The sequence below is a fragment of the Lissotriton helveticus genome, chromosome 12 (genome assembly GCF_964261635.1).
Source record: "Lissotriton helveticus chromosome 12, aLisHel1.1, whole genome shotgun sequence".
Lineage (NCBI taxonomy): Eukaryota > Metazoa > Chordata > Amphibia > Caudata > Salamandridae > Lissotriton > Lissotriton helveticus.
Genome location: NC_136073.1, coordinates 627,934,545 through 627,959,189, shown reverse-complemented (window position 1 = coordinate 627,959,189; position 24,645 = coordinate 627,934,545). Strand labels below are relative to the sequence as shown.

The window sequence follows — 24,645 nt, the reverse complement described above, 5'->3', positions numbered from 1 at the left end:
AGAATAGTTTCTGGCAACTATCGAAAATGAAAACCCTGACCCCTCAGGGATCATGGAAACAGTACAATACTTTTTGCTTGGTCACTTGTGCTCACTTTATCTCAGAAAGATACACAGACTAAATGGTGGGGGTGTTTTCAATAAGTATTTATTGAACCAGAGTCATTCTAGCATAAAATACATGTGCTGCAACAACCACGAGACAGAAACAGATATAGACGATTACAAGCACCAATAGAGTAAATAAAAAGTAGAATTCTACCATGGTGATAAAATAGTGAATATATGCAGACATATAAATACATAAAGTTAATAGTGCGTACTCCTACGATGCAAACCCTAACTAGATGTACCTAAGTGTACCTAGCATGTATGTTGGAGTATAGCCAAGAACCTCCTAGGAAAGAGCAAACCCCAATACCTGATGTGAGAAAGCAAAGGACCCCATCTTGGTCTCGAGTGGACAACCCACAAGTAATGTCAGACGACTGCTAACTGGAGTGTCTGCATGCAGGGACTTCAGCGTCTCGTGTCAGCATGTCAGCATAGAATCTTTTTCTCCTCCGGCTTGCCCAGCAAAGAAGTGGTACTTATATACATGAAAGGTACCATCAGGGGTTCTACCTAGATGTGCCATGGTACTGTGGGCAAGCCAAGGATGACGATAGTGGTGACCCTTATACAGAGTTATTATGCACAAGATTGTAATCCTGCTGTGATACTAAGAATCCTCATGCATAATAAATTAGGCTAGTTTTTTGAGAAAACTACACAACATTTATGCAGCACCTAACTAGGTAAAAGGTCAGGGCCAGAACTGTTATGTAGAGCAAGGTAGGACAAATGTCGGTAAAAGCTTGTGCGACTACCTAGGACTATATTGGAGTACGTTGGGTATTATAGCAAATTAAGAAGTGTTACAAAATATTTTGGTCTTTGATATAATAAAGGAGTATTTTTCTATGTGTATGTAATTTTAGAGCACATATGCACTTTTTTACTCTGAACCACTACGGCGATCCCCTATGTGATCAAGGCTTAATCTGACAGCTGAAATGCTTATTGGCAGTAGCTCTGTAATAAACTGATTTTCTGCAAACAAGTGGTGTGGTGACCTTTCTGTTATATAAGAAAGGAAACCAGAATATATAAACCTAAAATTACAACCAGATATAAGGAGCTAAGAGTGACATCAAGGGCACATGAACAACTAATGACCTTGAACTCAATTCCCAGGACAGGCTGAGCCAACAAACACATTTTGCACACTTTGAATTGTGTGAATCTACTTCTGCTAGTGCTTTGTATGTACGCACATTGCCTTTGAAATGTTGCTTGCTATTCACTTTTACTTACATATATTTCTTTTTTACCAACTACTATTTCAGCTTCCACGGAAAGAAACTTTGACTTGGCAAAGTGGAAATGCACGCTTGTTTCAGTAAGGATGAATTGCTAATGAATGTCACACATGACGCTTGTCTCTTTGTTTTCCAAAGCCACTCATTCAGCGTGAATATATGCAGATATTAAATTCACCCCATCATACTGCTGTTATGCTATGAGGTTGCAATATTCTCACCATATCCCTATTATTTCTATGGATTTTGATCGTTACTATGATGTTGATTATGATTGTGCACAGAGGGGGAGCAGCTGTACCCGGTACATAACATTTCCCTAATATGTAATGTTTACCAGAGGCATAAAAAACCTTATTGGCCCAAGTTGACATTCATAAAACTGGAAATTGCATGCTTACGAAACCTAGTCCTACATGTATCAGAGTTTATCTGCATGTTTTACCCAGGTAAATTACAGGCTCCACAGTGATCATTGCATTAACTCATAAATCTGACTGTTGTTGCACAGGGCTAAAAATGTAGCCCCTTACTGGTAATTGTTTCCTCCGACTCTTTTTTATCCCCCAGGATAGTCACACTAGCACAACGTTCTTCTTTCCCTGGATTGACATACTATCACTCTTCCCATTACATTCCACATTATCAGTAAATTCATATTCTGCAATCGGATAGGCACATGATCCATGCTCCCTATCTTCATTTGAATTGTCACTCTGTCACTGTATGTTTTGCCAGGCCATCACACTCCACTGAGCTTCTGTTGTGCTCCTGAGATGAAATTTTATGTTTCTTGTGTTCAGTCTTCACCCTTGTTAACACTAAATTTACATTCTGCTCCCTTGCTGGATACCCAAAATGTTTTTGCATTCTGCTTCTAAGTATGTGATATTGTTGCATAGTCCCAATGTGTTTTCTGTCTGCATGGCTGCACTGTTGCTCTTTTCACAATAATTTGTGGGCAGCATGGTTTTGTTGCATGTGTTTCTGTGTAAATCACGGCCACTGTCAAGGCCTCCTGTTTCTTCTGAGCACTGATATCACACCACACTATTTAAGCATTGCTGTATGTGTTCTCTGGTTCTTATGTCCAAATATAATTTCATTACAGAGGTTGTTAGCTGAAGTTTGTTTACCCTTATCTTCTCAAAATCACTGCAGACGTCAGCCGTGGATACTGCATTTACGTTTCTCTTACTGCATTAAAGTCTCACACTGTTTTTCTTGCAGTTCCTAGGGACTATCCTAAAACAAGCCCCATACAGAGAATGGCATGTCTCTTTTATGGAAGAACTCACCGAACAGATTGACAGTTTTGCCCATCATGTGAATGAGGAGGTTAGTGCTCTCAAGGGTCAGTATTGAACCATTGGAGAAGTCAATTTAACACAAAGTCGGAGAAGGGTAGAACTGTGTATTCCATTAGTAAAGGTAATTTTTATAATATGGGTACACAGCATTGGGCTTAGACTGTTGGGAAAATCAGGTATGGTTCTCCCACTCCCTGGAAGGACTGACCTACTGAGAAGCAGATGGAGATGAACTCCCTGAGGTAATCCTCTCCACTTGAATCAATAAAAGCCACAACATTTCAGGGCTATACTCATTTCCCTAATGGATCTCCTTTAGCCAATAGGTAGTCTTCATGTTAGAGCCAATCCCCATTCAGGGGATGTGTGGCCATATTCATGCAAAAAGCAGTGGAGGTATTGTTCCTATCAAAAAGCAAAGAAGAAAGGAAGGCAGGCAAAGAAGGGGGAATCTTAAGGATTATTTCTTGGTGCCCTCACACATCACTGAGGATGTAATGCTTCATAGTGGGCTTGCTTCTCATAGGTCCAGCGCTATAATGCCCTACGGGCCCCAAGAAGGGTCACTTTAGGGGAGATCTTTTTATTTTTGATGTCTGATGAGAAGTGCTTGTGTAAGGGCATTTTGTATGTGAGGGGTGATGTAAATGTGGGTACACAGTCAAAATATCGAGTTGAAAATTTCGACCTACCAAAATATCGTGTTTAAAATTTCGAAGGTACAGAATATCGATGTCAAGAATATCGTAGGACAGAAGATCGACCCTGAGGTAAGTAATATCGAATTCATTTATATCGATGTAAGTAATATCGAAGTTAGTAATATCGATAGCATATATATCGATGTAACTAATTTCGATGTTATTAATATCGATATGTGTATTATTTTTTTGATTTTTATTATGTATGTGTTATATGTTTTTGTTAAGTATTTAAATTAATTTTTATTATATGTGTATTATTTTTATATATTAATACATTTATTTTTAAGTAAATTATATGTTTTAGTACCGGAGCGGGTTGTGGGTTTATAGGGGAATAGGGTGGGAAGTAATTTAATTGTAATTATTAATTGGCAATTACTTATTTTAATTGATACATTAATTATTTAATTGGTAATTAATGTTAATTTTTATTAAATGTTATGTTTTAGTACCAGAACGGGTTGTGGGTTTATAGGGGAATAGGGTGGGAAGTAATTTAATTGTAATTAATTAATTTTTTATTTAATTATTAATTGGCAATTAATTATTTTAATTGATACATTAATTATTTAATTGGTAATTAATGTTAATTATTATTAAATGTTATGTTTTAGTACCAGAGTGGGTTGTGGGTTTATAGGGGAATAGGGTGGGAAGTAATTTAATTGTAATTATTAATTGGCAATTAATTATTTTATTTGATAAATTAATTATTTAATTGGTAATTAATGTTAAATGTTATTAAATGTTATGTTTTAGTACCAGAGCGGGTTGTTGGTTTATAGGGGAATAGGGTGGAAAGTAAAAAAAAATATTTAATTATTAATTGGCAATTAATTATTTTAACTGATAAATTAATTATTTAATTGGTAATTAATGTTAATTAATATTAAATGTTATGTTTTAGTACCAGAGCGGGTTGTGGGTTTATAGGGGAATAGGGTGGGAAGTAATTTAATTGTAAATAATAAATGTTTTATGTAATTATTAATTGCCAATTAATTATTTTAATTGATAAAATATTTATTTAATTGGTAATTAATGTTAATTATTATTAAATGTTATGTTTTAGTACCAGAGTGGGTTGTGGGTTTATAGGGGAATAGGGTGGGAAGTAATTTAATTGTAATGAATCACATTTTTTTATGTGTAATATATTTTGTAAATATTTATTAATTGGCATTCCCTACTGTTGCACCCTTTGGAGTTGGAATAGTAATTTTTCTCCCTACTCTATCCAACGCTTTCCCTACTGTTGCACTCTCTGGAGTGGGAATAGTAATTTTTCCCCCAACGCTATCCAAAGTTGTCCGTACTGTTGCAACCTCTGGAGTTGGAATAGTAATTTTCCCACCTACGCTATCCAACGCTTTCAATACTGTTGCACCCTTTGGAGTTGGAATATAAATTTTTACCCATACGCGATCCAACGCTTTCCCTACTGTTCCACTCACTGGAGTTGGAATAGTAATTTTTACCTTTACGCTATCCAACACTTTCCCTAATGTTGCACTCATTGGAGTGGGAATAGTAATTTTTCTCCCTACGCTATCTAACACTTTCCCTACTGTTGCACTCTCTGGAGTGGGAATAGTAATTTTTCCCCCTACGCTATCCAACGTTTTCCCTACTGTTGCACCCTCTGGAGTTGGAATAGTAATTAGCCAATCTACGCTATCCAACGCTTTCCTTACTGTTGCACCCTTTGGAGTTGGAATATTAAATAATATTTTTACGCTATCCAACGCTTTTCTTATTGTTGCACCCTTTAGAGTTGGCATAGTAATTTTTACCCATACGCTATCCAACGCTTTCCCTACTGTTCCACTCACTGGAGTGGGAATAGTAATTTTTACCCACCCGTTATCCAACGTTTTCCCTACTGTTGCACTCTCTGGAGTTGGAATAGTAATTTTTACCCACCCGCTATCCAACGTTTTCCCTACTGTTGCACTCTCTGGAGTGGGAATAGTAATTTTTACTCTTACGCTATCCAACGCTTTCCCTAATGTTGCACTCATTGGAGTCGGAAGGGTCATTTTAACATACCTGCTATCCAATGCTTTCCCTACTGTTCCACTCACTGGAGTTGGAATAGTAATTTTTACCCACCCGCTATCCAATGCTTTCCCTACTGTTGCACTCTCTGGAGTGGGAATAGTAATTTTTACTCTTACGCTATCCAACGCTTTCCCGACTGTTGCACTCACTGGAGTTGGAATAGTAATTTTTACCCTTACGCTATCCAACGCTTTATCTACTGTTGCACCCTCTGGAGTTTGAATAGTAATTTTAACCCTTATGCTATTCAATATTATTTATATTTATTTATGTATTTAAGATTTTACATAATGTTGTATTTAATTAATTTTAAAAATACTGAAAGTATATTTAATTGTTGTTATTTATTAAATATAATTATTTATTAATATTTATGTTATTATTTTATGAGTGTTGATGTATTTTTAAATTGTAGTATTTTTACCCACCCGCTATCCAACGTTTTCCCTACTGTTGCACTCTCTGGAGTGGGAATAGTAATTTTTACTCTTACGCTATCCAACGCTTTCCCTAATGTTGCACTCATTGGAGTCGGAATAGTCATTTTTACATACCTGCTATCCAATGCTTTCCCTACTGTTCCACTCACTGGAGTTGGAATAGTAATTTTTACCCACCCGCTATCCAATGCTTTCCCTACTGTTGCACTCTCTGGAGTGGGAATAGTAATTTTTACTCTTACGCTATCCAACGCTTTCTCTACTGTTCCACTCACTGGAGTGGGAATAGTAATTTTTAACCACCCGTTATCCAACGTTTTCCCTACATTTGCACTCTCTGGAGTGGGAATAGTAATTTTTACTCTTACTCTATCCAACGTTTTCCCTAATGTTGCACTCATTGGAGTGGGAATAGTCATTTTTACATACCCGCTATCCAACGCTTTCCCTACTGTTCCACTCACTGGAGTTTCAATCGTAATTTTTACCCACCCGCTATCCAACGTTTTCCCTACTGTTGCACTCTCTGGAGTGGGAATAGTAATTTTTACTTTTACGCTATCCAACGCTTTCCCTAATGTTGCACTCTCTGGAGTGGGAATAGTAATTTTTCCCCATACGCTATCCAACGTTTTCCCTACTGTTGCACCCTCTGGAGTTGGAATAGTAATTTTCCAATCTACGCTATCCAACGCTTTCCATACTGTTGCACTCTTTGGAGTTGGAATATTAAATATTATTTTTACGCTATCCAACGCTTTTCTTACTGTTGCACCCTTCGGAGTTGGCATAGTAATTTTTACCCATACGCTATCCAACGCTTTCCCTACTGTTCCACTCACTGGAGTGGGAATAGTAATTTTTGCCCACCCGTTTTTCCAACGTTCCAACGTTTTCCCTGCTGTTGCACTCTCTGGAGTGGCAATAGTAATTTTTACTCTTACGCTATCCAACGCTTTCCCTAATGTTGCACTCAATGGAGTGGGAATAGTCATTTTTACATACCCGCTATCCAACACTTTCCCTATTGTTCCACTCACTGGAGTTGGAATAGTAATTTTTACCCACCCGCTATCCAACGTTTTCCCTACTGTTGCACTCTCTGGAGTGGGAATAGTAATTTTTACTCTTACGCTATCCAACGCTTTCCCTAATGTTGCACTCATTGGAGTGGGAATAGTCATTTTTACATATCCGCTATCCAATGCTTTCCCTACTGTTCCACTCACTGGAGTTGGAATAGTAATTTTTACCCACTTGCTATCCAATGCTTTCCCTACTGTTGCACTCTCTGGAGTGGGAATAGTAATTTTTACTCTTACGCTATCCAACGCTTTCCCTAATGTTGTACTCATTGGAGTGGGAATAGTCATTTTTACATACCCGCGATCCAACGCTTTCCCTACTGTTGCACTCACTGGAGTTGGAATAGTAATTTTTACCCTTACGCTATCCAACGCTTTATCTACTGTTGCACCCTCTGGAGTTTGAATAGTAATTTTTACCCTTATGCTATTCAATATTATTTATATTTATTTATGTATTTAAGATTTTACATAATGTTGTATTTAATTAATTTTAAAAATATTGAAAGTATATTTAATTGTTGGTATTTATTAAATATAATTATTTATTATTATTTATGTTATTATTTTATGAGTGTTGATGTATTTTTAAATTGTACTATTTGTTAATATTTTATAATTATTAAAAAAATTATGTATATATTATAATTAATTAAGTATATATTATATATTTTATTATTAATTTTAATTAAATGTTTAATAGTAAATATGTATTATTTATTCATTTTAAACATTATAACACATTTTAACATAAGTTTAAAATATATATAAGTACTATTTACTTAATTTTATCTTTTTTTTAAAAAACGATATTTTTAATTACGATATTTTTACCGTCAATATTTTTGTTTCGGAGGGAGGAGCTTGGCGGGCATCCGAGATGGCCGCTTGAGCACAGCGCTCTCCGGACCCTCGCCGCTCCCGGCATTTTATCCTGACTGAATCCTGATTTCCTGCAAGAATTCGTGTGGAGGACGTTGGGCTGATTACCCTGGCACTTTTCAGAAATTGATTTGGACTTCGGATTCCTGAGATATGGTGATCTGAACTTTTGGGCTCCGCCCTTGAGGTGCGCCCGGGACGGGGTGCGGTTCTGTAGCCGTCCTGGAATTGAACAACAGCGGCAGGAGAACTAGCCTTGTGGGTCCCCTTCCTAAGTTTCGGTTTCGATTCTGTTTCGACTTGGGCCACGAGTGTGAGTGTCGTACAGGGGCTGGGACTTGGAGGCAGATCGGCTGTTGGGCCTTCCTGTGGACTATTTGCTGGTTTGGCGACCTCTACCCGAGTTGTGCCCCCCTTTTTTTGGGAACTTTTGGTCCTGTGCTTTGAGTATCAGGCCCGTCGACCCTGGTGGCTCGTCCTGTGACGCATCTTCAAAATGGCGGGCAGAGGGGACAGGGAGACGCGCAAGACGAAAAAACCTCTGCGCGGAGCTCCGGTTCAATCAAATGTTATGGACCGCTATACCCATTCTAAGGGGTCCCCCGGAGCTGCCCTGCCTGGTCCCAGTACAGCGTCCGATCGAGTTTTGGAAGAGTCGGCGGAGCCCTCCCTGCAGTACATCATGGGCGCCATCTCGGGCGTGAGGGAATCCATCGGCCTACAGTACGAGGCCTTGGCCCACAAACTTGACACTGTGGCTATTGAGGTGAATCTGATTCGTGCTGATCTCGGCAAGACGAATGAGAGGGTACAATCATTGGATATTAAATCATCCAGCCTCACGAAGGACGTCTCGGAGCTCCAGACAGAGGTCGGGAATCTCCGTCGGGTGAACGACTTCATGACCCGACGCCTGGAGGATTTTGAGAATAGGGCACGTCGCTGCAATGTCCGCCTGGTTGGTGTACCGGAGAACCCAGAACCCCACTCGGTGGATCTCCTGGTTGAAGATCTGGTCTTGAACCATCTCACCCCTTCTGGTCTTACAAAATTTTTCGCGGTGGAACGTGCACATCGTGTTCCGGGGGGCAAGGGTAAGCCGGGAGCCCCGCCGAGACCTATTGTGGCGAAGCTTTTCCACTATAGAGACCGGGACGCTATCCTGCAGGCTTCGCGGGTGAAGGGCCCGGTGGCCTTTGAAAATGCCACGGTGAACTTTTACCCGGACTTTTCCCAACAAGTTCAGAGACAACGGATGGAATTTCGTGGTGCCAAGAAACGTCTTCGGGATCGGGGCCTACGCTATGCTATGCTCTTTCCCACCAGGCTTCGGGTCGAGTATAATGAGCGTACCCTTTTCTTTGATCGACCAGATGTTGTTAATGACTGGCTGGACTCCTTGCCTGACCGTCCTCCTGAGACTGAGTCCGCCGCTCACCCTGGTGGTGCCGAAGGTGGTGTGGAGATCTGACTGTTCGGCTCTCATGTCTTATTTTGAATACGTTCTCAGGAGTGTTGGCCGGCGTTCCTCTACAATATGATTATTTTGTCTTTCGTTTGTTATTTTTCGTTCTTGGTGTGGTCAGGGGGCGGGTGGAACGGGGACCTTTCCTCCTCCGGGGTCTTTGTGTAGAATAGGGGTTCTAGGGCGACAGGCACACTGCAGGTTGGGGTGGCTCTTTAGCTTTTTGCAGGGGTGCAGGGTGGGGGGTGTTCCTTTTCAGTTTGGGGGAGGGGGGTTGGGAAGTTCTTTCTTTTCTGTGTGTTGTTTTCAAGGCGAATTGCTCCTGTGTTTGCTGCTTTTTCTGATGTCGTGCTCATGGATGAGGGGTCTTGGCTCGGGTGGATGGGATGGGGGGTAGAGGGTTAAAATTCGTTTCCTGGAACGTTAATGGTCTGGGAGATCGTATTAAGCGCGGTGTGGTCTTAAAATGTATACGACGTTTGTCACCTGACATTGTTTTCTTGCAAGAAACCCAGTTGATTGGAAATGTTTGTTATGCAATGAATAGGTGGGGCTACCGCCTTGTGGCGCACTCGGGGTTTACCTCCGGATCCAGGGGTGTGGGTATCCTTGTTCGAACCTCCCTCCCCCTGGCAATTGATGAGGTGATTCAGGATGACCGTGGGAGATATGCTGTCTTGGTGGGTAGATATGAGGGCCGCACCCTATCTCTCTTCAATGTTTATGTTCCCCCGGGTTTGCAGACTTCTACTTTCACTGATTTGGGCCGTGTTTTGTTAGATCTCCCTGATAGTACTCTCTTCCTGGCCGGTGATTTTAATTCGGTGCTTTCCGGCCTTCACGATCGCCATCCCCCTAGGGATACTCCGGCGGCTCAGCAGTGGTTGGGTGGGTTTCTAGATACCTTTGGCCTTGTGGACTGCTGGCGACTGTTGCATCCTACTCAGCTTCAATATACTTTCCATTCTGGGGCTCATGGCAGTCTGTCTCGGCTGGATTATTTCCTGATGCCCGCGGCCCAGTCGTCGGCGGTCCGTGAGATTTTGCACTTGCCAAGGGGTATCTCTGACCACTCGCCGCTCTGGCTTCGTTTTGAGGTTGGGGTGGAGGCAGCGGGCCGAGTAGCTCCCATTAACCCATGGTATCTTTCCTCCCCTGAGACCCGTAACCTCTTGCTCAAGTCCATGGATGCGTATTTCCTGGAAAACGAGGGGTCGGTCTCTTCGGCTGTGTCCCTGTGGGAAGCTTTTAAAACGGTGATTCGTGGACAGGCTCTTTCCTTGATTGTTGAAGCTAAGAAAGCCGGGAGGAGGGAGGTGGTAGACCTTGAGGGGGAGATCTCGACTTTGGAGGACGAGTTGGAATCTGGTGTCACGCCTGAGAAACTTCATGCCCTGGGTCTGAAACAGTTTGCATATAAATCCCTGGTCACTGACGCTGCAAAGGTGATGTTTCGAGAGCAACAAGGCAGATTATACGATGTGGGTGATAAGGCGGGTAAACTCCTAGCGTGGTTGGACAAGAAAGAAAGAGTTAATCGTGTGGTGCCCGTGATTCAGTCTGCGAGTGGTGAGAATGTGACTGACCCGATTGCCATTGTTGATCGTTTTGCAGAATATTTCCGTGTTGTGTATGCTCCCGTGTCTGTGAGGGATGTGGCTGACTCTCGCCTTCTGTTGCGCGATATCACTTTGCCCTGTGTCTCCGACTTGGACCGTATTGCGTTGGACTCCCCTTTTACGGCTGATGAGATAGCTACTGCTATCCGTTCGCTCCGTTCGGGCAAAGCATTGGGCCCGAACGGTTTGCCTATTGAGTTGTACAAATTACGTCCCGATAAGATGGCGCCGTATCTCCGCGACATGTTTTTAGAATCTCGAGAGCGGAACATCCTTCCCTATGATCAGCGTCTGGCGACAATAGTTGTCATCCCCAAAGATGGTAAACCACGGGACCTTTGTTCCTCATATAGACCCATATCCCTGTTAAATGTTGAACCCAAGGTTTTGGCAAAACTTTTGGCGTCCCGTCTCCTGTCGGTTCTCGGGGACTTGGTCCATCCGGATCAATCTGGCTTTATCCCGCATCGCAACACTGCTTTGAATCTACGTCGCCTTCACGGCGTGATAGCGAGGGCGGGGCTTTTGACGGAACCGGCCATTTTGGCGTCCTTGGATGCCTCCATGGCCTTCGATACTGTGGAGTGGCCCTATTTATGGGCGACTCTTGAGAAATTCGGTTTCGGGTCCGAGTTTATTAGCTGGATTAAATTGTTGTACGCGGAACCTCTGGCACAAGTTGTGGTGAATGGTAGGGTGTCGGCTCCCTTCTCCTTGGGCAGGGGCACCCGCCAGGGTTGCCCCTTGTCCCCGCTGCTGTTTGCACTCGCTCTTGAACCATTGGCGGCCTGGCTTCGGTGGGAACCGTCCCTTAAAGGGATTCGTTGGGCCCCGGACTTCGAAGACCGCGTTTCGCTTTATGCGGACGATATCCTTTTGTATCTTACCTCCCCTCGTAAGTCTTTATCTGTTTTATTTGACGTTCTTGCGTCCTTTGGTGCTAACTCGGGCCTTGTAATCAACTGGACCAAGTCCTGTGTATATGTTTTATCTGGTGTCTTGCCTCCGTTGCCGAGCAGACTTCCTATTCAAGTGGCCCGGGATGGCTTCAAATACTTGGGGATTTTTGTTACTTTGGACTCGTCCCTTCGCTTTAATCGTAATCTCCTTCCCCCGTTGCTTAGGCTACGTTTGGACGTTGCCCGCTGGCGCAAACTTCCCTTGTCTCCCCTGGGTCGGGCGGCCCTGTTTAAGATGATGTCATTGCCGCGATTTCTCTACGCTCTCCAGAACTATTATGATCCTGTCCCTAAGACCTATTTTCGGGAGATTGAGAGCCTTCAGAGACAGCTTATTTGGGATGGGCGTCCGCGCATTGCTCTCGCGAAACTTTCCATCCCGTGGTATGACGGGGGCATGGCGCTCCCCGACATTAAGAGATATTATTGGGCCTCCCACCTGTCTGCTATCAATCACGTTATGTTTTCGCCGGGTCGCAATCCGGCGTTCGAGATGGATAAACTTCAGCTTCCGGGAGGTGATTTTAACAGAGTGCTTTACTCTCGCTCCGCTGGGCGCCATCTTGTGGGACCTACATTGACTGCTTTGACTGTGTGGCGTGCTGCGAATGTGAGCTTGGGCTGGGAGGATCGCTTGACGTTGGCGACGCCGCTTTATGCTTCGGAACTTCTGGGCGGTCTTTGGTCTACCAAGGGTTTCGACCGTTGGGATGTGATTGGGATTTGTAAGGTGGGGGATGTGTACTCTAAGGGCTCTGTGCGGTCGTTTCAGGCCCTCCAGGCTGACTATGGCCTGAATGGTCGGGAATTCTTTCGTTATCTCCAGGTCAGACACGCCCTTGCTTCGGTATTTGCTCCTGGTGAGATTCCGCCTGACTCTTCCCCCCTTGAAGACCGTATCCTTGACGGGCATCTTCCTGATAGCACTATCTCCCTGATCTATAAAAAGTTGATTAATAATCGGACTGACCTACTGGACCGACTTCGGGAAGCATGGGTGGGCGATGGGTTGGAACTTGATGATGAGGATTGGCAATCGGCCCTCTCCTCCCCGAAGGAGGTGGCTATTCCGGCTCGTCTCCGTCTGGTCCAACTGAAGATCCTTCATCGGGTGTACGTTACGGGACCGCGTCTGGTGGTGATGGGCTTTTCCTCCGATGGGTTATGTAAGCGTGGATGTGGTTTGCGTGCAACTTTTTTGCATATTCTTTGGGAGTGCCCGATGGTGGCTGCTTATTGGACGGCTGTGCTTGAAGTGATGGCTGTGGTGACAGGTGTGTCCTTGCGTCCGGAACCTCGTCGCTGTCTTTTGAATGTTTGGGAACCCACTGATTATTCGGTGGCACAGACCAGATGGGCCACCCTGGGTTATATGGTTGCGAAGCGAGATGTTGCGCAACTCTGGGGGGCCTCCAGGCCCCCTGAAATCTCGAAATGGGAGGATAATATGGACTGGTCCATGTTCCGTGAGAAGACTGTCTACGTGGCCAGGGGCAGACCCAGGGCGTGGACGAAGGTTTGGGGTCAATGGAATGACTACCGTGGCGACATTTGTACTCCTCCCCTTGCAGGCACTGCTGAGATTACCCTGTCTCCCTAGGCGAGCGTTCTTGGAACCTTTCATATAGGGGTTGTACTGGTGTTTCCGGTTCCCCCCCCTTTGATTTCTTCGCCCCTCCCCCCCCCCCCCGAGCTTCTTGGAGCTTGGAGCTTGCTTTGGTTCTTCTGCTGCTATCCCCCCCTTACGTCCTTTGGGCTGACCTTCAGTGAAACACTTTCGCCTTTTTGTGTGTTTTTTCTTTCATATAAAATAAAATTTGTTTTTGTCCTGTATTTTGTGGGGAGTATTGCATTGTTGATTGACTGTTACCTCTGCGGGCATATATCTTGCATTTCGACTCCTCTTTAGCGGCCGGCCCGTGTGGTTGTGGGCCCATCCTTGTAATTTTTTGCTTACTCGAATAAAGGTTTTTAAAAAAAAAAAAAAAAAAAAAAAAAATATTTTTGTTTCGATATTTTTGTACTTACCATGTTGTAGATAGGGTGTCGATATACTTGCTAAGCATGGGCGGATTTTGCGAATTGGCAATCCGCGAACTTGCGTATTTACGGATTCGCAATCCGCAAAATCCGCAAACTCTCGCGATTTTTTTTTTTGTGTTCGCAAGGATTTCTGCCAGTTCGCGAGGGTTCTGTACCAGTTCGCAATTGCGAACTTACTTGTCGGCTCGCAACGGCCGCGACTATGTTGTTTCTACATCTGGTTCATCATCACAGGTTCACAGCACCCTCTGTTTCACCACTGCCACCCTCTGGTACACCCATGCCACCCTCTGGTACATCACTGCCATCCTCTGGTTGGTTTATCACTGTAGATTATGGGGGTGAAAAAAAGCAAGCACACCTGCCCTGCTTCAACTGACATGAATTAATTTGGGGTTGATTAATGTGTCACTGAATTTAAACTTCCAGTCTGGCTGGCACCTGCTTCCTTATCTGTAATTTGCTTTCTGTTGCAGTGCACTTTTTTTCACAGGACCTTTGTGGCCGATAGTTGCAAGTAGGCAACTGAACTCTGAAGGGGCCCCTCAGGAAGCACTACAGGGAATGGTTACTAATGATAAGATTGAACTTTTGCACCTGCTGAGTGCTTTCAGTTTTGTCTGTAATTGCTTTCTGTTGCAGTGTAATTTTTTTAACAGGACCTTTGTTGTATACTTGTAGCTATTCTCTGAGCCTGCTGTGAGGGTCATAGCAGGGTCATAGAATAGTTGCAAGTAGGCAAATGAACTCTGAAGGGGCCCCTCAGGAAGCACTACAGGGAATGGTTACTAATGATAAGATTGAACTTTTGCACCTGCTGAGTGCTTTCAGTTTTGCAAAAATCCAAATATCCAGCAGCATCCACAAAAAGTAATCCTTCCAGGTCAAGATCCAAATCAAAGTGACCAGCACATGAAGAAAGCACTGGGAGGAGCCTGGTGGACAGGAACAGGAAGTTGGAGACTGTGGGGCACTTCCTTCCTCCCACCCCCACCCCCCAAAATGGACTCCTTGCAAAGACAAAGTGCAGGCAAATGTCTTACCTGAGGAGTTATTCTGATAAAAATCATAATTTTCAAGGTTTATGCTGCCTGCTGGTGGATTTCTTGTGCGAAATTGCAAATTTTGCAATCTCGCAATTGCGAGATTGTCGCTGCCCGCCGCATCTACGTGTTCGCAAGTGTTTACTCCCGCGAAATTGTATAGTATTCTAGTTGGCAAGTGCGACCAAGCAAAAAATCCGCTTCGCACGGATTTTACGAATTTTCGGCAAGTTCGCGAGAGTTCGCGAATTGCGAATTTACCGAAAATCCGCAAAATCCGCGAGCGGAACGGATTTTACTCCCATGCTTAATACTTGCCTTCGATATTCCAGCGTCGATATTTTGTCAGAGATTCGTAAATGTGTACAGTGAAGTAAAGGGAGACTAAAACTATCTAAGAGATACCGAACTGAACTGTAATGTGATGGTTTCCTTGGTAGGATTAAAAAAATATAATTTGGTTGGGGATAAGACAGGGGTGTGATGTACCCAAGTAGGCTAAATCTGTGAGTGTGGTCATGTTTCTATTGCCTAAAAAGGTTCCACAATGATTCGTCAGGACCAAAAATATGGGGGATAGTCCGACCCCACACCTAAGACATGATATGCTGCTATGGTATTCCTTTAGAAGAAAATACCTGGTTCAAAATGTTTAGAATTGATCATCTAACCTAGAAAATGAATGAAAAAATAAAGAAAACACTCAGTAAACAAATGTTTTGTATGTATGGTTCAATGTGTCACCAGAATCGATTTTCCAACTCACTGTATTAGTGTCTCTAAAGGTAGACATGTGCATGCTATTTTTGGCGCTGACCAGTCACCACAACGTGAAAGAAGTGAAAAACACACAAGTACATATAATATAACAGAATAAGCAAGTGAACATACACGGAACAGACAAAATAAACCAATCGGTGTTCATGTTACTCAGCGTATCATAAGTGATTGGTTGTCCTCCATTGTGAGTGAGGGTCTTACCCTTTGGATCAATTAATTATGCCCTATAGGTCAAAAGCAGAGGGTAGTGCTCAGCTGCTGACAGTGGAAAGAGCTATGATGGTCAGTAAAAAGAAACAGTAAATCAAGTGGACCCAAATGACTTAGTGTTAAAAGAAAAAGAACACGTTTTCAAGAGAAGCAACCATACTCACATGGTTTCTGCACGGAGAGCACAAGAGACCTACACTCCTCTGCTCGCCTGGCTCGAGACTGAGCAGAGGAGAAGACCTGTCATTGAAGGTAGGGGCAATTGGATCGATTGTCCTCAGGTGTGGTGTGGGCAGCAGCTGGAAGGAGTGATGACCTAGTGGACAATGAGGAGAGGAGAGGAGGGGAGGGGCGAGTTTGAGCCAAAAGGAGTGAGCTTCTCACGTGCTGATGTAACAGAGGTATCATACCTCAGTGGCGCCTATCTCAGAGTATGCAGTGGTTAAAAGCTGGGCATCCCAAAGTCATCCATGGTTTTTGTAAGGTGGCCTCTAAGTAGTAAACTAAGACAGTTGAATGTTTTGTTAATCAAGGGTAATGGTCAGAGAAAAGTATAGTAAACCTAAGTACTCTTGCATATACAGTGATGGAGAGCAAATCAGGTGCACATAACTCCTAGCGATCCCTCATGGTGGAATCTAGGCATATTGCCATCTGTGTTCATGTTGGAAATCTAGGCCACCTCATGTAATAAGTAACACGAGGCGGCCAAGTGGTCTATTCCCAATGGATTAGGATGCTTGGTGAGCACTATTGGGAATTGTCAAATGAGGAGAAGAGGAAAGAGAAGAGGTAGGCTGGAGCCAATAGGAGCAAGCCCCTCATGTGCTTGTGTAGCAAAAGTATCATCCCTCTGTGGTGGACATCTTGGAGTGTGTAGCGGTCAAATGCAGGCCGACCAAAGTTGTCAATGGTATTAGTAAGGCGGCTTCTGATGGATACAACTGCCAGTGGATTCCTCACCTTGTGAATATCCCCCTGCGTCAGCAACGTTCGGAAAATTCTTTGTAGCTCGCCGGCGTGGACGACGTTACAGGAACGCACGACATCGCGCGCGGCTCCGCTGACGTCACCGACTCCATAATATGCATATGCCGGCGTGATGACATCAGTTCCCTTTTTTCCACGTCGTCGACGCTAACGGTTTCGGAGAACCTCTGTAGCTGTTAGTAACTTTGTTACTGTTTTTCTCTGTTTGGTGTCTTCTTGCTTCTTTGTTTCTCGCTGAAGATGTCGTCTAAGAAGACCGGGTTCAAGCCATGTGGGGAGTGCGGCAAGATGATGTCGATTATGGACCCGCGCGAGGAATGTATCTGGTGCCTGAGTTCGGACCACGATGTCAAAGGCTTTTCTTCGTGTAAGAAGTTGAACCCGAAGGCTCTTTGAGAGAGGGAAGCAAAACTTCTGGTGGTGAAGTTGAAAGGTAGAAAGGAGAAGAAGACTTCGAGATCGCGTTCGAGTAGGGCGAGGTCGAAGTTGAGGTCGAGGTCGAGGTCCCGCACAGGGTCGCCTTCGAGGTCGTCATCTGGTCATGCTTCGAGGTCAACGAAGAAGACGCATAAGAAGCGAAGGCATGGATCTCGACATCACTCCGGTAAGGACTCAGAGTCGAGACCGAAGTCGCCTAAGAGGAGGCATAGAAAAGATGAGGTGTCTCCTTCACCTGGTGTTCCAGAAGGTGAGGCTTCGCCCTTGAAGTTGCCAGTGCGTTCTCCGGCTCCGGTATCGGATCCCTCTCCACACCGTCCCCGGCTCGAGAGGAAGAAGAGGCTCCATTACCTGAGGGCTCGATGACTCCATTCCATCCGCCTGTGGAAGAGGAGGCAAATCTGGAACCTCCGAGAGAGCATCCAGTGGGTCCTTACCCGCCCTTCCCAGCTCCAGGTCAAGACCCTACTTCGTTTTTAAACGCAATGTATGGAGTCTACTCGAGAGCTTTGTACCCCTCTGGTGCACCTTCGGGTCCCATGGGTCCATTGGCATATAATTTAGTAGTTCCCCACTCCTATGCTCCAGCTCCTTTTATGCAATTTATGCCGGCGCCGGCTCCGCCTTGGCATTTCTCGGCGCCTACGAGGTCATCGACGCCGATTCCATCGTCGCCGGCTCCGACTTGACCTCATGAGCAGCAACCTGGGCTTGCAGATCCGATCTCGACGCCGGCACCGGCTCCATCGGAGTCGGTCACGGATCGGATGGCGCGACTCTTGAAGGAGAGATCGAGGCGAGAAGCTCAGCGCCTTATAGAGGAGCAAAGATTTAGAGAGGCTGAGGCTGAGGTGGAAGAAGGTGAGCTTCAGGAGGACTATTTTGATGATTTGAGGGATGCTAGTGGTTTGGAGCTTTCCCCTGAATGGGAGCTGTCCTCTGTATCTGATGCCCCTTCAAAGGACGTTGCACCATACCATGTGGTCATCAAAAAAGCTGCGGATCTTTTAAATTTGACTTTGCCTACAGCTGAATACAAGTCTAATCTTTTGACTTAGGTCCTCCATTCCCCATCTTCAGTTGTGGAACCATTGCTTCCTTTTAATGAGGCTTCGACTGAGCCTACATTGGAGGTTTGGAACAGGCCTCTTACAGCTCCTGCAGTGGCTAAGGGTGTTGCAAGGAGGTATAGGGTAGCACCTGGTGATCCTGAGTTTCTATCCTCACATCCTTTGCCTGGAAGTCTGGTTATACAGGCAGCCTGTTTGAAGAAGACTGTTGGTGCTTTCCCTCAAGTGCCTGGGATAAGGAGTCCAAGAAACAGGATCAGACTGCGAAGAAGATTTTCTCTTTGGCAAGTATGGCTCTAAAATCGACCAATGCCACATGTCTCTTGGGGAGATATATACATGCCCTGATGGACTCTGTACGGCAGTTCGCTCCTAAAATTCCTGAGGACAGCAGGAAGGATTTTAATGAGGTGTTGGCCGATACACAGGCGGCTGCACGTCAAGTGATTCAAAGTGGTCTTGACACCGCTGATTCAGTTGCTTGTATTATGGGAACTTCTGTTGCCTCTAGAAGGGCTGCCTGGCTGAAGTCATCTGACTTTTCTGTGAACGTTCAGGCAGCATTGTTGGATTTCCCATTTGATGGTGCTAGACTATTTGGTAAAAAATGTGATGCAGCTTTGGAAAGATTTAAGGACAGTAGGGCTACTGCCAGATCTTTGGGGCTGCAGTCCAGAGGCTCTGCGACTATGATGTGAGGTACAGAGGTTTTGGATGTTCGTCCTTTCGTCCCTACCGTCAAACTCAACAGCAGCAGCAAAAGCAAAATCCACTATATAAATCCTACAGGGGCAAACAAAGAGCTTGTCCTCAAGGACGTCAAGCCTCCTCCTCCTCTTCCCAACCCCCTTCACCATCAGCAAAGCAGCCCTAGATCCGACATTCCGGATCATGCGGGTCCTGTAGGGGGTCGGCTTACCCATTTTCTACGGGATTGGGAATCGGTTACATCAGATCTTTGGGTTCTCAATCTTGAAGAGAATGGGTATGCTCTTCCCTTTCTGGAATTTCCTCCAGATTACCCTCCTTGCCAAGGATTTTGCTCAGAGGACCGCCTACTTCTCCTGCAGGAGGAAATCCCGTCACTGTTACGAAAGGGTACGATAGAGGTGGTTCCGAAGCAGGAAAGGGGTCAGGGATGCTACTCCCGGTATTTCCTGATTCCCAAGAAGGGTGGCAGACTTCGTCCAATCTTGGATCTTAGGATCTTGAACCTTTACCTGAAACAGGAGAAGTTCAAAATGCTCAACCTGGCTCAGGTTCTTCAGGCGCTGCTGGAAGAGGACTGAATGGTGTCGATCGACTTGCAGGATGCTTATTTCCATATTCCTATCCTGAAGTTGCACAGAAAGTATCTCCGTTTCACGGTGGGATCGCAACATTACCAGTTTGCGGTCCTTCCGTTTGGTCTTACTACTGCACCTCGAGTTTTCACCAAGGTGATGGCTGTGGTGGCAGCACATCTCAGAAGGTCGGGGATACCTGTATTCCCGTATCTGGGCGATTGGTTGATCAAAGCAGAATCTTCAGAGACAGTGCTCCATCATCTGCAAGTCACAACTCAGTTGTTGTACAGGTTGGGTTTTTCAATAAATGCACCCAAATCTCACCTGGTGCCCTCCCAGCGCAACCTGTTCATAGGTGCGGTACTGGACACAACTGTATGTCGAGCATTCCCTCCACCTCAAAGGATTCTCGACATACAGGGAATGATTCCTTTATTTCACAATGGAGCGGTCGTTCCAGTCCTGAAGGTCCTTCGCCTGCTCGGTCTGATGCCTTCCTGCATTCTGTTTGTCAACCATGCACGCTGGCACATGAGGGCACTCCAGTGGTGTCTCCGCAGGCAGTGGTATCAACACAACAGGGATCTCAGGGAGTCTGTGAGGATTTCCAGAGAAGCTGCAGCGGATGTATCTTGGTGGAGCGTGGAAGGCAATCTGTCTCAAGGAAAGCCTTTCCATCTACCTCCATCGGTTGCCACGGTGATAACGGATGCATCCACTCTAGGGTGGGGTGCTCATCTGGGGGATCTGGAGATCAAGAGGAAAGGTTGCTTCACATCAACCTTCTAGAGTTGCGGGCGATACGTCTAGCACTCAAGGCCTTTCTCCCTTCCCTTCGCGGGTGGTCGGTTCAAGTCCTGACGGACAACACCACCGCGATGTGGTATGTCAACAAACAGGGAGGAGTGGGGTCGCAGTGTCTCTGCAGAGAGGCTCTGCGTCTCTGGTCCTGGGTTCTGGACCATCAGATTTGTCTGATGGCAAATCATCTGGCCGGAGTTCTGAACGTGCGTGCAGACAGTCTCAGTCGGCAGTTCTTGGCCGACCACGAGTGGAGGCTTCATCCAGAGGTAGTTTGTCACGTCTTTCGGACGTGCGGAATTCCTCAGGTGGACCTGTTCACCCCTCATGAGAATGCTCACTGCCCGTCATTCTGCAGTCTTCAGTATCCGATGCTGGGAGCTTTGGGGGACGCGTTTCAGTTGAGTTGGGGCTCACAACTCCTTTACGCGTTTCCTCCCATACCATTGATTCCTCGGGTTCTGAGAAAGATTCGCCAAGACCGGGCCCAAGTCATATTGATCACCCCGGATTGGCCAAGAAGGGTGTGGTACACAGATCTTCTCCACCTCTCCTCGTGCCCGCCGCTCTGTCTCCCTCTCAGGGCAGATCTCCTCTCTCAGGTTCTACACCCCCACCTCCAGACCTTACACCTTCATGCCTGGAGATTGAAAGGGGCAACCTGAATTCATTTTCTCTCCCACATGATGTGGTGGATGTCATTCTATCGGCCAGACGTGACTCCACCAAGTCTATCTATTTTTATAGGTGGTCTCGGTTTGTTTCCTGGTGTGGGGAGAAATCCATCGATCCTTTGAGGGCTCGTTTATCAGCTATACTTCAATTTGCTCTTTCTTTAGCGCAGCAAGGGCTTGCTGTTCCTACAGTCAAAGGTTATCTTTCGGCTTTGTCGGCATTTCTCTGCCTGCCGGATCAGCCGTCCTTATTTGAGTCTCCTGTTGTTTTAAGATTTCTAAAGGGCCTTAGAATACATTTCCTCCTACTCCCTTTATTGTACCTCAATGGGACTTGAATCTGGTGCTTACTGGGTTCTCCTTTCGAACCTTTGCAGAAGTGTCCCTTGAGACTCTTGTCTTTTAAGACGGTCTTCCTGGTTGCTATTACTTCGGCAAGGAGGGTAAGTGAGCTTCAAGCTCTTAGTTCGAAGCCCCATTCTTGACCATTCATGCTGAACGAATGGTTCTTAGGACCAGGGCTGCTTTTCTGCCTAAGGTGGTAACTCCCTTCCATCTAGGACAGTCTATTACCCTTCCTACCTTCTATCCTCCCCCTCACCCTTCCAAGGAGGAGGAACGGCTTCACCCTCTGGACCCTAAGAGGGCGGTGAGCTTTTATCTTGATAAGACAAAGGACTATCGAGTGGATGACCAGTTGTTTGTTGGATTTGCTGGCAGGAGAAAAGGAAGAGCTGTGCACAAGCGCACACTTTCGAGATGGATTATTCTATGCATCAAGATCTGCTGCGCCCTGGCTGGTAAGGAACCTCCAGAGGGTATAAGAGCTCATTCTACTAGAGCAAAGTCATCAAGATCTGCTTTGTCTAGGGGTGTTCATATAGAGGACATTTGTAGAGAGGCAACTTGGGCCTCCCTCCACACTTTCGCGAAGCATTACTGCTTGGATACCGAAGTGAGGAGGGACGGCCACTTTGCGCATTCTGTCCTTCAGGACTTTCTGGTAAATAGGAGTAGACACCCTCCTCCAGGAGTGGGGACTGCTGTGGGAATCTATTCACAAGGTGAGGAATCCACTGGCAGATGTATCCATCAGAAGAACAAAATACTTACCTTCGGTAACGCTTTTTCTGGTGGATACAGTATCTGCCTGTGGATTCCTCACATGCCCACCCGCCTCCCCGTTGTCCACTCTTCTATACCTGAATTTCTGGTAATGTTTTTTTAATGTATACATGTTATCCTCAAAGGAAGTGTGTTCTTGTACATGATTTACTATGTTATATTCACACTATGTGTGTTAACTTGACTAGTTTGTACTGTGTATACTGTGTATATATCTATTGTTGTTGGTCCGTCCGTGTGCCTCGAAGGCACGGAAAAAAGGGCGGAACTGATGTCATCACGGCGGCGTAGGCCTATTATGGAGTCGGTGACATCAGCGCAGCCGCACGCGATGTCGTGCGTTCCTGTGACGTCGTCCACGCCGGCGAGCTACAAAGAATTTTCCGAACGTTGCTGACTCAGGGGGATATTCACAAGGTGAAGAATCCACAGACAGATACTGTATCCACCAGAAAAAGCATTACCGAAGGTAAGTAACTTGTTCATCTCAAACAGTAGACTAAGACAGTTACATGGTTTCTTATTGGAGGGTACCACCTCATTGGTATCAACAGAATCATTTGTGTTACTGAAGAAGAGACCAATGCCAAGTCGCAAAATGCTTATCATAAGCACTGCTTAGTGTGGTGTCTGGGACTCCATAGCCGGGCATTCCATATGTGACATGGTGTCAATGGTGATATGGTATATCAGGTCCCATGTATGAAGAAAATGTCAATCCAGCCATAGTAAGAGAGTATCTGATTTCATCTTTCAAACCTTTGCTGTTGGTGGAGAGGCATAAAATCCACCCTTGCTCCATTCTGAAAAGGTTTAAAGGGCTCCATGAATTAATAGCTTCCCAAATGATCTGCCGGAGGTCATCTGGAGAGTGGTTGGAGTTGGAAAAGTGATGGCACATTTTTGTAGTGCGGTGTCTGCAGCATATGTTGCTCCAGTGCTCCATTATTCTTGGTTCGATAGCGCTCGTGGTCATTCCCGCGTAATGAAGGCCACAAAGGCAGGTGATCAGGTAAACACAGTTTTTAGTACTGCATTTACTGTGACTTTTTTGTTTCCAGGCGAATTGGGGACCCAACCTGACCTCTTAGGAATGTTTAGTCAGTGGGCATACCCCGTAGGACCCACAGGGATAGTGCCCTGTGACAGGTGGTAAGGCCCACAAGGTGTTCTGCATGTGGGACTGTTGAATATGAGGTCTGGTGTTTACCAGGAGGTCCTTCAGTTTCTGGGTACACTTAAAATCGAATCATGGCTCTGGAATCTCAAGGGGCCCAGTGCGTCATCACTCCTTCCCACGGTCGCATGCACCCCACCCAAGGACAATCACTACAATTACCTGCACCTTAAAAGATGGGTCTTCTCCCCTGCTCAGTCTCAATCCAGATGAACAGAGGATGGTAGGTCTCCTGTGCTCTCTGCACAGAAACCACATGAGTATGGTTGCATCTCTTGAAAACTTTGTTTTTCTTTTTTTTCTCACCCCAAGGCAATTTGGGTCCCCTTGACTTGCTGTTTCTTTATGTTGACTATCATTGTTCTTTCCACAGTTAGCAGCTGAGTGCTACACTCTGCTTTTGACCTATGGGTCACTGATCCAAAGGGTAAGACCCTTCACTCACTCCTGAGGACAACTTGTGATACACTGTGTAACAGCAACACAGATTGGTTTTATGTTATCTGTTGCCTGTATGTCCACTTGCCTGTTCTGTTATATTGCATGTACTAGTGTGTTTTTTACTTCCTTCACATTGTGGCGACTGATCAGCCATAACAATAGCATGCACATACAGTGTCCCGGAAAAGCGATCCTGGAGACACATTGGCCCATACATGCAAAACATTTGTTTACTGGGTGTTTTCTTCAATTTCTCATTTTTTTTCTAAGTTGGACGATCAATTTTAAACTTTTTGAACAAAGGTATTTTTTTTTAGGGGATTACCTACACTTTATATCACATCTTAGATGTGGGGTAGGGTTAGCTCTCCCTTTTTTAGTTCCTGAAGAAGTGGTACAGATACTTTTTGGGCCAACAGGCAAGAAACACGTTGACTTGACCACATTCACAGATTTAGGCTACTTGGATACATTACCTCCCTGTAGTCGCCCGTACCAAATTATGTTTTTTTTAAACCTGCCAAGGAAACCATCAGTTTAAAGTCCAGTTGAATACCTCTTTTTAGTCTCTCTTCATTTCACTATACACATTCACTCAACCTCACACATTCAAAATGCCCTCACACTGGCACTTTCATCAGATGGCAAAAATAAAAAGATCTCTGCTAAAGCGACCCTTCG

General features: G+C 45.1%; 1 protein-coding gene across 1 annotated transcript in view; it reads left to right on the top strand.

Moving 5' to 3' along the window:
- LOC144798077 (maestro heat-like repeat-containing protein family member 2A) overlaps positions 1–17,348 on the top strand; it is a 29,801-nt gene extending 12,453 nt beyond the window's left edge. The window contains exons 7-9 of the mRNA XM_078668851.1: positions 1,389–1,441; positions 2,592–2,699; positions 17,193–17,348. Coding sequence (XP_078524977.1) covers positions 1,389–1,441; positions 2,592–2,699; positions 17,193–17,348 — 317 coding nt within the window. The remainder of the gene's footprint in view (positions 1–1,388; positions 1,442–2,591; positions 2,700–17,192) is intronic.
- Positions 17,349–24,645: the final 7,297 nt, after the last annotated feature.